At 43.1% G+C, this 12,411-nt stretch overlaps 1 protein-coding gene across 10 annotated transcripts in view; it reads right to left on the bottom strand.

The window, feature by feature from the left end:
• The window catches only part of LOC141913248 (uncharacterized), a 47,973-nt gene extending 36,761 nt beyond the window's left edge, over positions 1 to 11,212 (bottom strand). For 8 of the 10 annotated variants that reach the window (XM_074804720.1, XM_074804712.1, XM_074804723.1 and 5 more), the window contains exons 1-10: positions 11,060 to 11,212; positions 6,427 to 6,501; positions 4,941 to 5,162; positions 4,080 to 4,257; positions 3,596 to 3,705; positions 2,960 to 3,243; positions 1,910 to 2,670; positions 1,605 to 1,681; positions 783 to 1,404; positions 231 to 418 (exon numbers count right to left, since the gene is read on the bottom strand). In XM_074804720.1, coding sequence (XP_074660821.1) covers positions 231 to 418; positions 783 to 1,404; positions 1,605 to 1,681; positions 1,910 to 2,670; positions 2,960 to 3,243; positions 3,596 to 3,705; positions 4,080 to 4,257; positions 4,941 to 5,162; positions 6,427 to 6,501; positions 11,060 to 11,170 — 2,628 coding nt within the window. In that variant the 5' untranslated portion in view covers positions 11,171 to 11,212. The remainder of the gene's footprint in view (positions 1 to 230; positions 419 to 782; positions 1,405 to 1,604; positions 1,682 to 1,909; positions 2,671 to 2,959; positions 3,244 to 3,595; positions 3,706 to 4,079; positions 4,258 to 4,940; positions 5,163 to 6,426; positions 6,502 to 11,059) is intronic. The other 2 variants (XM_074804713.1, XM_074804716.1) reach the window with 2 other exon arrangements.
• Positions 11,213 to 12,411: the final 1,199 nt, after the last annotated feature.

Genomic DNA, 12,411 nt, shown 5'->3' with positions numbered 1-12,411 from the left:
GTGCAGGGATTTTATATTATCTTTACAACACGGACTCAGAGTGTTTCATCAATGGTTATAATGAGGACAACATCAGTATTCCTGAAGATGACTATTAGGATATAGTTGAAACGTTGAATAAACTACACTAGCTCAAGGAAACATTTCAGACTCTTTTTATTCTTAGTGTGCAGGGATTTTATATTATCTTTACAAGACGAACTCATCAATGGTTGATCATCTCAACTTACGTTCAGATTGATAGTTTCTATAATACCGGATATAGCTGTTTGAGGAGACGGTGGAGGATGATCTGGAGTCGGAGGCTGGATGTAACTCGACGGACTGCCACCGGGAAACTCGACGCTACTGCGCTGTTGATTAAACTCTAAAGACGGCGGTTTAGAAATCGGTTTAGCTGCGACCGGCGGAGGAGCTTCTGAAATCAATAATAAATTCAATATAGCTGCAAAGCAGCGATAACAGGTTTTCTGTCACCTATCGATGTATCCTGTGTACCGGTACTGGTGGTCATAATTTTGATTTAAGAAAAAAAATATTCCATAGAAAGAAATTCAGGATAAGAACTGCAGACTACAAGGCGACCACTCTGCTAAAAGCACCAAGATGACAGGTCCAGATTTGCTCTAGAACTGGCTATTGTTATAAAGATAGGAGCCCTTGTTTTTTCAAAGGATAATAATAATAGTCATATCTTACATTGTTTGAAAGATCTTTTAAAGATCTACATTTCATTCAGCTGTGGACAGAGATACACTTATATCATCTGCATTTCCTTTTACCTTTTTTCTTGTTCTCCTTTGTTTTATTCTCTTTTACAGCTTCCTGCTGCTGCTGCTGGTGCTGCTGCTGCTGCTGCTCCAGCTGCACCTCCTCCTCCTCACCGCTACTCACATCGTGTGATTCAACCGTCTCTCGTTGCCCGGACGTTGCGAAACACAACAACTCATAAACGCCGTCCGAATCGTTGCGAACCTCGTGAGGGTTCTGATAAAGCACCGGTTCATTATCGCTTAGCAACGACGACGTAACAATCGGTTTCACAGTCGACGACGAACGAGTAAAACTAACGCCCGTATTTATGAAATAACTATCGTCCTCTTCAGTTTCATCCTTCTCGATCGTTTCATCGTTTTTGCGCATTGAATTTTCTGATTTATTCCGAGCTGTTTTTAACTGTTCGCTGTTCATGTACATTTCTTCCGTTTTCTCAACAGAATTCGATTCGTTCAATTTCGGAGAATGAATCATATATTGATTCTCCTCCTCCGATTCACCTCGATTCCGTTGACTATCGCCGGTGCCGCCACTAGGAGGCGCAGCAGTAGCCGATTGTTTGCTCTTCGGAGGGGAATGTAAAATATACTGGTTTTCTTGAATGTTTTGATAATGAAAATTTTTTTCCTGAAATAAGAATATCAGAAAAATAATGATTAGATCATAGATTGAGTTCAGTAAAGGATTCCCTCTTTTCACTTGTCATATCGATATAACACACTCTCCCTCTCTTCCTAATCTCACTCATCTCTCCCCTCTCTCTCCCCTCTCTCTCTACCACTCTCCCTTCTCCCTTTCCACCAATAAACTACATTCAATAAACTCACCATAGTGGAAGACATCGTTTGTTTACTGGTAACTTTTGCTTGGTCCATCGGAATATAACCTACAGATTTCATTGCTGCTGAAATAAAACAGTTTTAATCAATCAATTGACACCAGTAAACTTCAAATTGTACAGTAGTACACGGGGGGGGGGGGGGGCAAAGGGGGCCAGAAATCACCAAAATACTGCGCACATACTTTATGAACATCTAGAGTTAGATTTTGTTGATTAGTTTAAAATTGTGTATGTGGGGTGAGGTAATTTTGAAACGCCCCCTCCCCTCAGATTTATAGAAATCAAACTTACAATCGACAGTATTATTGACACCAGCAGGAGGAACGTCGTAAATATTAACACCTGCAGGTGGAACGTCGTAAAGTGAACTCTGTGAGTTTAACGACGGTTTCCGTTGTGGAATCGAACTCTTCCGCGGTGGAGGAATATTCTTATAGAATCCTCCGCTCGGAGCGTTCGTCTGCGTCGGAGATGGAGGAACCTCGCTCAGTAAACTCGTCTCTGATTGGTCGAACGACATCTGATATAAACCGTCCGTTTTCTGGGTCGGCGACGGCGGAACTTCGTTCAACAATCCAACATCCGATTCCGAACATCTCGACGGTCGTCGGCACGACGACGGCGGTACCTGATATAGTCCGTCGTCGCCGACAGGTGGCGCTTTCGACGCATCCGATGAATTTCTCTTGCGGCCGCCGCTAGATGGCGGTACCTGGTATAGATTACAGGAGTCGTAAGATGCGGTCGACGTCTGACGCGACCGACTCGGAATCTGATACAACCCGTTATCGGAGCAGTTCGAATAAGTGCGTACTCCGCCACTAGAGGGCGGTACCTGGTATAACGTATCGTCGCCGGAGGATACGGTCGTAGCGGCGGAGTACCGAGCGGTCGGAGGCACGTCGTACGACTCCGAGTGACGCTCCGACGAGGAAACCGACCCTCGATTCGCGGGAGGCGGAACTTTATATAATTGAAACGACGTGCTGTCATGTGAACGACGGGCAGACGGAGGCACCTGATATAATTCATCGCCGCTGTTAGAACTGCACCTGTCAATCAAATAAACAGAACATACAATTAATAATCATCACTAATTAATAATGTCTACTTGAAATGCCCGGTTCAAAAACCTTTTCTCTGAGAGACTTTTTGTAAACCTTCAATACAGTGTAGAATGGATTAATATTCAATGTTTTAGTTCAGCTGCCAGTCCTTTCTGGTCCTACTTAGACCTTTATCAGGTATGTACTACCAAAACTGAGTGAGCTAGGCCACCTGGAATGCTCTCAACTCAGGTTGAAATAGACATTAGGAGAGAGAACTGGGTGAATATCTTACCGTTCAGTTTTAGCGTTCATTGAGTTTTTAATAGTTTGTTCGATTGCGTAGATACTGTTATCGGAGTCAGCAGCGTAGACAGGACTGGGTAGAGCTGGTTTACCCGGACGGGGTACGGGTACTCCGGGCACCGGTACGGGTACGCTAGCCGGTGGTTTACTCTGTCTCGGAAGTGGTATCGGTTTAACTATACTATTACTACTGGATGAGGATACATTCTCATACAGTGATTGACTGTGAGGTATAGTAGTAACAGAGGACTGGTCCTGCGCTGAATCCTGCTGCTGAAATATAAACAGTGATTGACTGTGAGGTATAGTAGTAACAGAGGACTGGTCCTGCGCTGAATCCTGCTGCTGAAATATAAACATCAAATACATCAATATACACACAATAGTTATACTACGTTAATAGACACTATTTCAAAATCTGAATTTTCGGATTTTCACCTAAAACCATTCATTGTCCCAATAGATCAGTCATTCCAGAATTCAAGGACTTTTTTCAAGGAGTTGAACGGCATTTTAAAAAACTTTTATGTTTTCAAAGCTCGTTTTCAGCTTTCTGAAGGAGGTTAATGCATAAAACTAAAAGTTGACTGTTTCACTAACACCCCCTGTTGGTGGATACCCATACCTGATTAGATTTATCCAGTGATCGCCGCTGTTGTTGTTGTTGTGATATTAAATCATAACTACTCGGTTCAGATGTGATCACGATCTCATCACCATAGCGATACGATTGTCCTGCAACAATACGTGTACAAATATCAATTGATTTAAACTTACAATCAGCAGGATTAACGGTCACCCGGACTGGGGACAAGATTCCAGGTCACCCCGACTGGGGACTGGATTACCGGTCACCCGGTCTGGGTACTGGATTACCGGTCACCCGGTCTGGGTACTGGATTCCTGGTAGCTCAGACTGGGGACTGGATTAGCGGTCACCCGGTCTGGGGACTGGATTAGCGGTCACCCGGACTGGGGACTGGATTACCGGTCACCCAGACTGAGGACTGGATTCCTGGTAGTTCAGACTGGGGACTGGATTACCGGTCACCCGGTCTGGGGACTGGATTAGCGGTCACCCGAACTGGATTGCTGGTTGTGGTACATACGTTTAATAAGAAGTGCTATTTCCTGTGATCTCGTAGATGTCTGTGAATTCACGAGCTCCAGAGCTGTTTTACCTTCTTGATTTTGTAAATTTGTGTCGACGCCGAACGAAAGTAAAACTTTTACGACGTCAGTTTTACCGTAAAATGCTGCTTCGTGTAACGCGCTACCGTATTCAGTCTAAAAATACAAACAACTACATGTAACGCGCTACCGTAATCAGTCTAAAAATACAAACAATTACATGTAACGCGCTACCGTATTCAGTCTAAAAATACAAACAACTACATGTAACGCGCTACCGTAATCAGTCTAAAAATACAAACAATTACATGTAACGCGCTACCGTATTCAGTCTAAAAATACAAACAATTATATGTTTTCCACAAAAACAAGAGTAATTTGACATCAAAATCTTAGTTCAATTAAAGATGAATAAAATTTTTTTGATGTAGTTTTTGGGAGTAAAGAGTTTCCTCAGTATCAGTCCACTCAATGGTGAGAAGTTTTCAAGTCTTTAGAAGTATTTTACAAAAAATTTCATTCCGAAAACCTACAGTCTTCTGAATGATTTAACACTGCTTTTGGGCTTATAACATGAACCAACTAGACCGTGGGGCAAGGGGGAATCATTACATCGAAACTCCTGGGCCCGGTTTCATAGACTGAGTATCAAAGTTATCCCTAGGGTTAAATCCTCAATCTGGGTGACAACCACCATAGTTACAATGAGAAACCATGGTTATAACTGACAAATTTCAAAATATTCCCAGGGATTATTTTTCTTCCACATCTATGAAACCCACTCAAGAGTTTTATTTACTATTGCTACGAAATAAGAGGAATATTATAGGAGAACCTACCGCAGTATTGACATCGAACCCAGCCGATAATAAACGCTCGACTACTTGTTTATGTCCGTTTCGACTAGCCAGATGTAACGGAGTATGAGTTATAGAACAATTCGACAATAGATGGCGCGAGTGTGTAATCAATAAATCCACCGTTTCTAAACGTCCGTATTGAGCGGCTAAATCCAACGGTGTTTCATCTTTTTTATTCCTCACTCCCGGATCGGCGAAATTCTGAAATCATAATCAAATCATCTAAATCAATATCAGACGAGAGACTACACAATCTATCATCTGAGGCCGGTTGCATAGTCAGGGCTTAGACTTAATACCATACTAAGACAAAGTTAGTTCTGTAGCCAATCTAACATCTTAAGACAAGTCTTAAGATTTAAGACCACTTTTGGTCCCCAACAGTCTTAAGATTTAAGACCACTTTTGGTCCCCCGGGGCCTGTGGTTACAAGTTTTCAGATGGACACAAAGACAATCATTTTATTAAACCGATCCAAAGCCTCAGTTCTCAAATATAACCATTTTATATCAGTAATTCTATCATTGAGATATGATCACTACCTCATCAGTAGTGTTTAGGCGTTTTGGCATTTCAGATAGATTCTATAAGCTCTAGTGACAACTGATGCTGCTGTTGCTGCTGCTGCTGCTGCTGCTGCTGCTGCTGCTGCTGCTGCTGCTGCTGCTGCTGTGTGATATACCACGCAACTACCACATCTTCATTACACACAGAAAATAATAAATGATCAAGAAAAGACAAGAGTCTCTGCAGTAGAGAGACTTGATGGCACCTAGGGGAGACGAGTGGGTCAACTTTAATATCGATCCTTCACTCTCTCAATCTCTCTCTCGCTCTCTCTCTCATTCTCTCTCAGAGTTTCTCATCAATCAATGTAAATATTGCAATCATTAGTGAATACATACAAGAAATATATACACTGTTAGATGCTTTCCAGCGTAAGGCATCCTAGAGTAAGGCGTCCCAGTGCTAGGTGTCCCAGTGTTAGGTGTCCCAGTGTTAGGTGTCCCAGTGCTAGGTGTCCCAGTTCAAATCCTGTAGCCCTCAACGCCTTCCAGCTCCAGTCCCAATCTGTTCCCATACTACCCACACCTAGGGCTGGCCCAGTGCCCAAATCCTGTAGCCCACAATGCTTTCCAGCTCCAGTCCCAATCTGTACCCATACTACCCACACCTAGGGCTGGCCCAGTGCCCAAATCCTGTAGCCCACAATGCTTTCCAGCTCTAGTCCCAAACTGTACCCATACTACCCACACCTAGGGCTGGCCCAGTGCCCAAATCCTGTAGCCCACAATGCTTTCCAGCTCTAGTCCCAAACTGTACCCATACTACCCACACCTAGGGCTGGCCCAGTGCCCAAATCCTGTAGCCCACAATGCTTTCCAGCTCCAGTCCCAATCTGTACCCATACTACCCACACCTAGGGCTGGCCCAGTGCCCAAATCCTGTAGCCCACAATGCTTACCTCTAATAATACAGATACAACATCAGTATGTCCGTATTGAGCTGCTGTGTGTAGAGCTGTATCACCTTCTGTATTCTAAAAACAAACAAACAAACAACATAGCTACATTAGAAAACATAGCTACATTAGAAAACATAGCTACAACATTAGAAAAAAATGATCAGCAATAAAAAACTGTCAGTTCATTGAAAGTGAAAAACTGTAGATGAAAGAGTTGTGAGTTGTTTGTTCAAGTGAACAATCTTCATCTACTAACTTATCGAAATGTGATATCTCTGAGATTCCGAGAGCTGCCAGCTTGAGAGTTTACAAAAATAATAGAAACTCACATCAGTATAGTACGAGAGGTAAGTAAAGGATAAGAGACAAACGAGAGGAGAATAAGAGTAAAAATAGTGAGAGAGTTGAAACTTGAGAACTACGTAAAAACAACCACCGGTAATAATCACAATATCGACTTGTGAAAAAAAAACTTCATCTGATTCTCATCGTGTTGTGAATTCAAGGAGAACTGTTTATTTAGATCAGGTATCAGTTAGACGCAATGAGCGCTTAGATTTATGACTCAGTTCCAAGACTGTGTTAGTTCTGAGATAAAGTTTTTAGACCTAAGACAACTTTTTGATTGTGCAATCAATTGTAGGATTTCTGTCAGGGTTTTTGAGTTTTGGTGATAGCAGAGTTTTTTCTACGACCATATAAACATATACATTCATATATCATTACTGATTTCAAGTTTTTGATGTCCTGATTTTCTGATATATCTGTTATGTCAAAATGTATTTTCGCTTATGTACTATAACACTTGTTGATAATGTATGTCTATGATATTATCAGGCCTAACCGTTTTTGAACACCATACAGATCGAGATAACCTAACTCTGGCTCAAACTGGGACTACTCCAAAATCGATACCAGTTATCGAACACCATACAGATTAAGATAACCTCACTCAAACTGGGTCTGCTCCAAAATCAGTCCCAGTTATGTAACTACCCTTACTTCAGATATATTTCAAATTTCAGAAATTACAAATTTTATGAATTTAAGGTTTTTCCAGATCGCTAGGAACCCTGCTACGAGTTGAGCATATATACAACAATATCGGAGAAAATCAGGAAATGAATTCGTTTTTATTCTCGACATTTTTACTGTTATATCAAAAATATGTCGGAATGATTGTTAGTTATGATTGACGTGAGATTGAGTTATTGCCACCCGGCGTAATCAGCATACCGGCACCTGTAATTAGGGGGGGTGAGAGGGGGTAAGAGGGGGGGAAAGTCGTGGAATCTATTAAAACTTCTGACCATAATAGCAATAATTACGACACAAAAGGAAATTAATCCTGGTAGGAATTTCACATGAATATATGAATAGAAACGTTTACTCCTAGAGTATACAGAGAGACTGGTATAATTACTACTCCCGGAGTATTTATTAATCGTTAGATTAATAAATAAATAGGTCACGTTGAAACTGCGACGCAAAAAATCACTGATAATTTGCATAAATTAGTGGAGAAATAACTACAGCAGAGAGAGAGACAAACATAACACTGAACCATACCCTCCCCCAGTCCAGCTCTCATCCCTAAACACTGAACTCAGCCTGAGCCTGAACCTGAACCATACCCTCCCCCAGTCCAGCTCTCATCCCTAAACACTGAACTCAGCCTGAGCCTGAACCTGAACCATACCCTCCCCCAGTCCAGCTCTCATCCCTAAACACTGAACTCAGCCTGAGCCTGAACCTGAACCATACCCTCCCCCAGTCCAGCTCTCATCCCTAAACACTGAACTCAGCCTGAGCCTGAACCTGAACCATACCCTCCCCCAGTCCAGCTCTCATCCCTAAACACTGAACTCAGCCCGAGCCTGAACCTGAACCATACCCTCCCCCAGTCCAGCTCTCATCCCTAAACACTGAACTCAGCCTGAGCCTGAACCTGAACCATACCCTCCCCCAGTCCAGCTCTCATCCCTAAACACTGAACTCAGCCTGAACCTATACCATACCCTCCCCCAGTCCAGCTCTCATCCCTAAACACTGAACTCAGCCTGAGCCTGAACCTGAACCATACCCTCCCCCAGTCCAGCTCTCATCCCTAAACACTGAACTCAGCCTGAGCCTGAACCATACCCTCCCCCAGTCCAGCTCTCATCCCTAAACACTGAACTCAGCCTGAGCCTGAACCTGAACCATACCCTCCCCCAGTCCAGCTCTCATCCCTAAACACTGAACTCAGCCTGAGCCTGAACCTGAACCATACCCTCCCCCAGTCCAGCTCTCATCCCTAAACACTGAACTCAGCCTGAACCTGAACCATACCCTCCCCCAGTCCAGCTCTCATCCCTAAACACTGAACTCAGCCTGAGCCTGAACCTGAACCATACCCTCCCCCAGTCCAGCTCTCATCCCTAAACACTGAACTCAGCCTGAGCCTGAACCATACCCTCCCCCAGTCCAGCTCTCATCCCTAAACACTGAACTCAGCCTGAGCCTGAACCTGAACCATACCCTCCCCCAGTCCAGCTCTCATCCCTAAACACTGAACTCAGCCTGAGCCTGAACCTGAACCATACCCTCCCCCAGTCCAGCTCTCATCCCTAAACACTGAACTCAGCCTGAACCTATACCATACCCTCCCCCAGTCCAGCTCTCATCCCTAAACACTGAACTCAGCCTGAGCCTGAACCATACCCTCCCCCAGTCCAGCTCTCATCCCTAAACACTGAACTCAGCCTGAACCTGAACCTGAACCATACCCTCCCCCAGTCCAGCTCTCATCCCTAAACACTGAACTCAGCCTGAGCCTGAACCATACCCTCCCCCAGTCCAGCTCTCATCCCTAAACACTGAACTCAGCCTGAACCTTTACCATACCCTCCCCCAGTCCAGCTCTCATCCCTAAACACTGAACTCAGCCTGAGCCTGAACCTGAACCATACCCTCCCCCAGTCCAGCTCTCATCCCTAAACACTGAACTCAGCCTGAGCCTGAACCTGAACCATACCCTCCCCCAGTCCAGCTCTCATCCCTAAACACTGAACTCAGCAGCTTCTACCCTGAGCCATCCTGAGCCCAGCATTCCTTCCCAAACTGATTTTACCCTGAACCTAAAACAGGTTCTTCTCTGAACCTAGCCGTCCATGGACCGAGCTATCCGTCCTGAATCTGTCCTCTTCCTAGAAATGTGAGACGTGACTTCAAAATTCTAAATTGTAGAAACACGATGATAATTCTGTTGTTGCGAATACTTACACAGCAATCAGCGGCGTCAGATTCCGGCGTTTCAGCCGTCGAGTCCGACGTCTGCTGCTTATATCGGTCTCTACAGCACAAAACTTTCACTAGTTTAACACAACTGATTCTATCATCGACATCCATTCAGAATCAGTTCCATAACGGCAATAACTTCACAAATATATATATATATATAAATCAGCTAGGCGGCGATGGCAGGCTGTGGCAAGCGGGCGATACGACGCGGGTATTAAATATAGACTTATCATCGAGAATATAGAGACAGGACACGACGGAGAGAGCTCATCACACATCCAGTAATCCAACCAATTTATATCTGCGTACAGCGCGAGCGCTTTATCTTACAACATTACAAACACATTAAAATATTTCTATCTGCTGCAGCGACGCCGGCTCAGGGTCATCTACCGTTAACAGACACGCTGAGTGTCGTCGTTTCAGTAAAATCCAACTGATTGACGAGATTCATCACAACGAATGACAGTCCTGACTCGAGCAACAGGACGTATGAGACTGTAGCTACGTAACAGTGTCACTCTCGTGGTGATATAGACAATGTTCAAACTTCAGTTTCAGCGTCGGCTCGTCCTATCTGAGAGTACATATAGAGTGAATACCGCTATCAGTCACACTTCAATTTCATTCATCCCGTCCTCTATTCCAATCTGAGAGTATTAGTGATCTATAAACAGTTTCACCGCCAGCCGGGGACGGATGGGAGTGCTGTACTACTGTGCTGTATAAACCAATTTGAAATATAAACGAAATGACTTTGACACCAATCTATATCAACGATGACTTCAGTGTAAATCAAGTATGAGAAGGAATGATACACTATGTGTGTGTGTACGCTGCTACTGCTGTGGTGGTGTATGATGTAATAAGGGTCACAGACAATTAAACATCATCGCTCCTAATCATATCCCCTATATCAAGTCAGAATCTCAAGATATCAATCAGTTTATCAGAATCTCAAAGATATCACACAATTTTGGTTTCAGAATCTTGAGATATCAGAATCGCACGATATGACGGTTTATCAGAATTTCGAGATACCAAAACAGATTATCAGAATCTCAAGATATCAGACAGAAATTATCAGAACTTCAAGATATCAGACAGTTTATCAGACTCAAGATCAGACAGATTATCAGAACTTCAAGATATCAGCAGATTATCAGAATCTCAAGATATCCGACAGATTATCAGAATCTCAAGATATCAGACAGTTTATCAGACTCAAGATCAGACAGATAATCAGAACTTCAAGATATCAGCAGATTATCAGAATCTCAAGATATCCGACAGATTATCAGAATCTCGAGATATCATAATAGATGAGGCTGTGTTATACTGTAAGACTTACCTGTTCGTTAGCATTAGCCAGAGACGGCCCGTTAGTGAGTAGTAGCTGACAGATTTCAACGTTTGAACTCCACGCAGCCAAGTGAAGAGGGAAACATCCTCTGTTATCCATCACATTCGTAGACGCTTCATGTTTCAACAACGTTTTCACTGCATCTCTACAATATATCATCATCGGTTCATTACAATGTATCTTATTAACAATATACCGGTACTTGTCATTACAATGTATCTTATTAACAATATACTGGTACCTGTCATTACATGTATTTTGTTGACAATAAGTTTATTAAATTAGTCAATTTATTTCTGGCTGAATTATCTACACAAGTGAAATCCCGATACAGCGGAGGGGGGAGGGAAGGAGGGAGAGATTGTCTGAACTCAAAACTATCAACGTTACACAAATAATTCCAGGAAAACTGAATAATTTCAACCTACATAAAACGCATTATCAACACAAAAATACCCGACCACGACTTAACAGTCTGTGAGTCGACGATGATGTTTTTAGTTTTGTTTCGTCTGCTAAAAATCAAGCAATAAAAACACGACAAGTGTTTGAAACAAACAGAGACGCAGAAATATTGAATTCTCATCGCAATTCATCAACCACAAATCATAGAACATTATTGATAAATATCTTATATACCGCAATATTTCAATGATAGTTTTATTTGACGAGGATACTGTTCCACCGTTCCACAGGATTCCACTGTTCCATTGTTCCACAGTCTCTCGTTAATTCATCAAATATGAAATGATTCTAATAGAGTGAAACTAATCCGATAACTGCAGATCAAGAAAATCGAGTTGATAAATTGAGATGTGACTGTGTAGGGAGAGAGAGTACAGACAGCTTACTGAGTGACAGAGTGACAGAGTGACTGACTGCAGCATCCTCATCCATCCCTTACTGCAGAGATGTGTCACAATCTCAGTAATCATCACAAACAGTAAATTGAGTCATCAAAACATTTATTCAATAACGTTATCATTCATAGTGAGAGACAGGAGAGAGAGCAGAGATAGAGAGGAGAGAGAGAGAGCAGAGGGAGAGGAGAGAGAGAGAGGAGAGAGACAGCGGAGAGGAGAGATAGAGAGCAGAGGTTGCAGTGAGATAGGAGAAAGATGGAGAGAGGAGAGACAGCAGAGAGAGAGAGAGAGAGAGACAGGAGAAAGATGGAGAGAGGAGAGACAGCAGAGAGAGAGAGAGAGAGAGAGACAGGAGAAAGATGGAGAGAGGAGAGACAGCAGAGAGAGAGAGAGAGAGAGAGACAGGAGAAAGATGGAGAGAGGAGAGACAGCAGAGAGAGAGAGAGAGACAGTGGAGAGGAGAGATAGAGAGCAGAG

The sequence above is a fragment of the Tubulanus polymorphus genome, chromosome 11, assembly GCF_964204645.1.
Source record: "Tubulanus polymorphus chromosome 11, tnTubPoly1.2, whole genome shotgun sequence".
NCBI lineage: Eukaryota > Metazoa > Nemertea > Palaeonemertea > Tubulaniformes > Tubulanidae > Tubulanus > Tubulanus polymorphus.
Note: the sequence above shows the minus strand (reverse complement) of the source record. Positions and strands in the feature narration are given on the sequence as shown.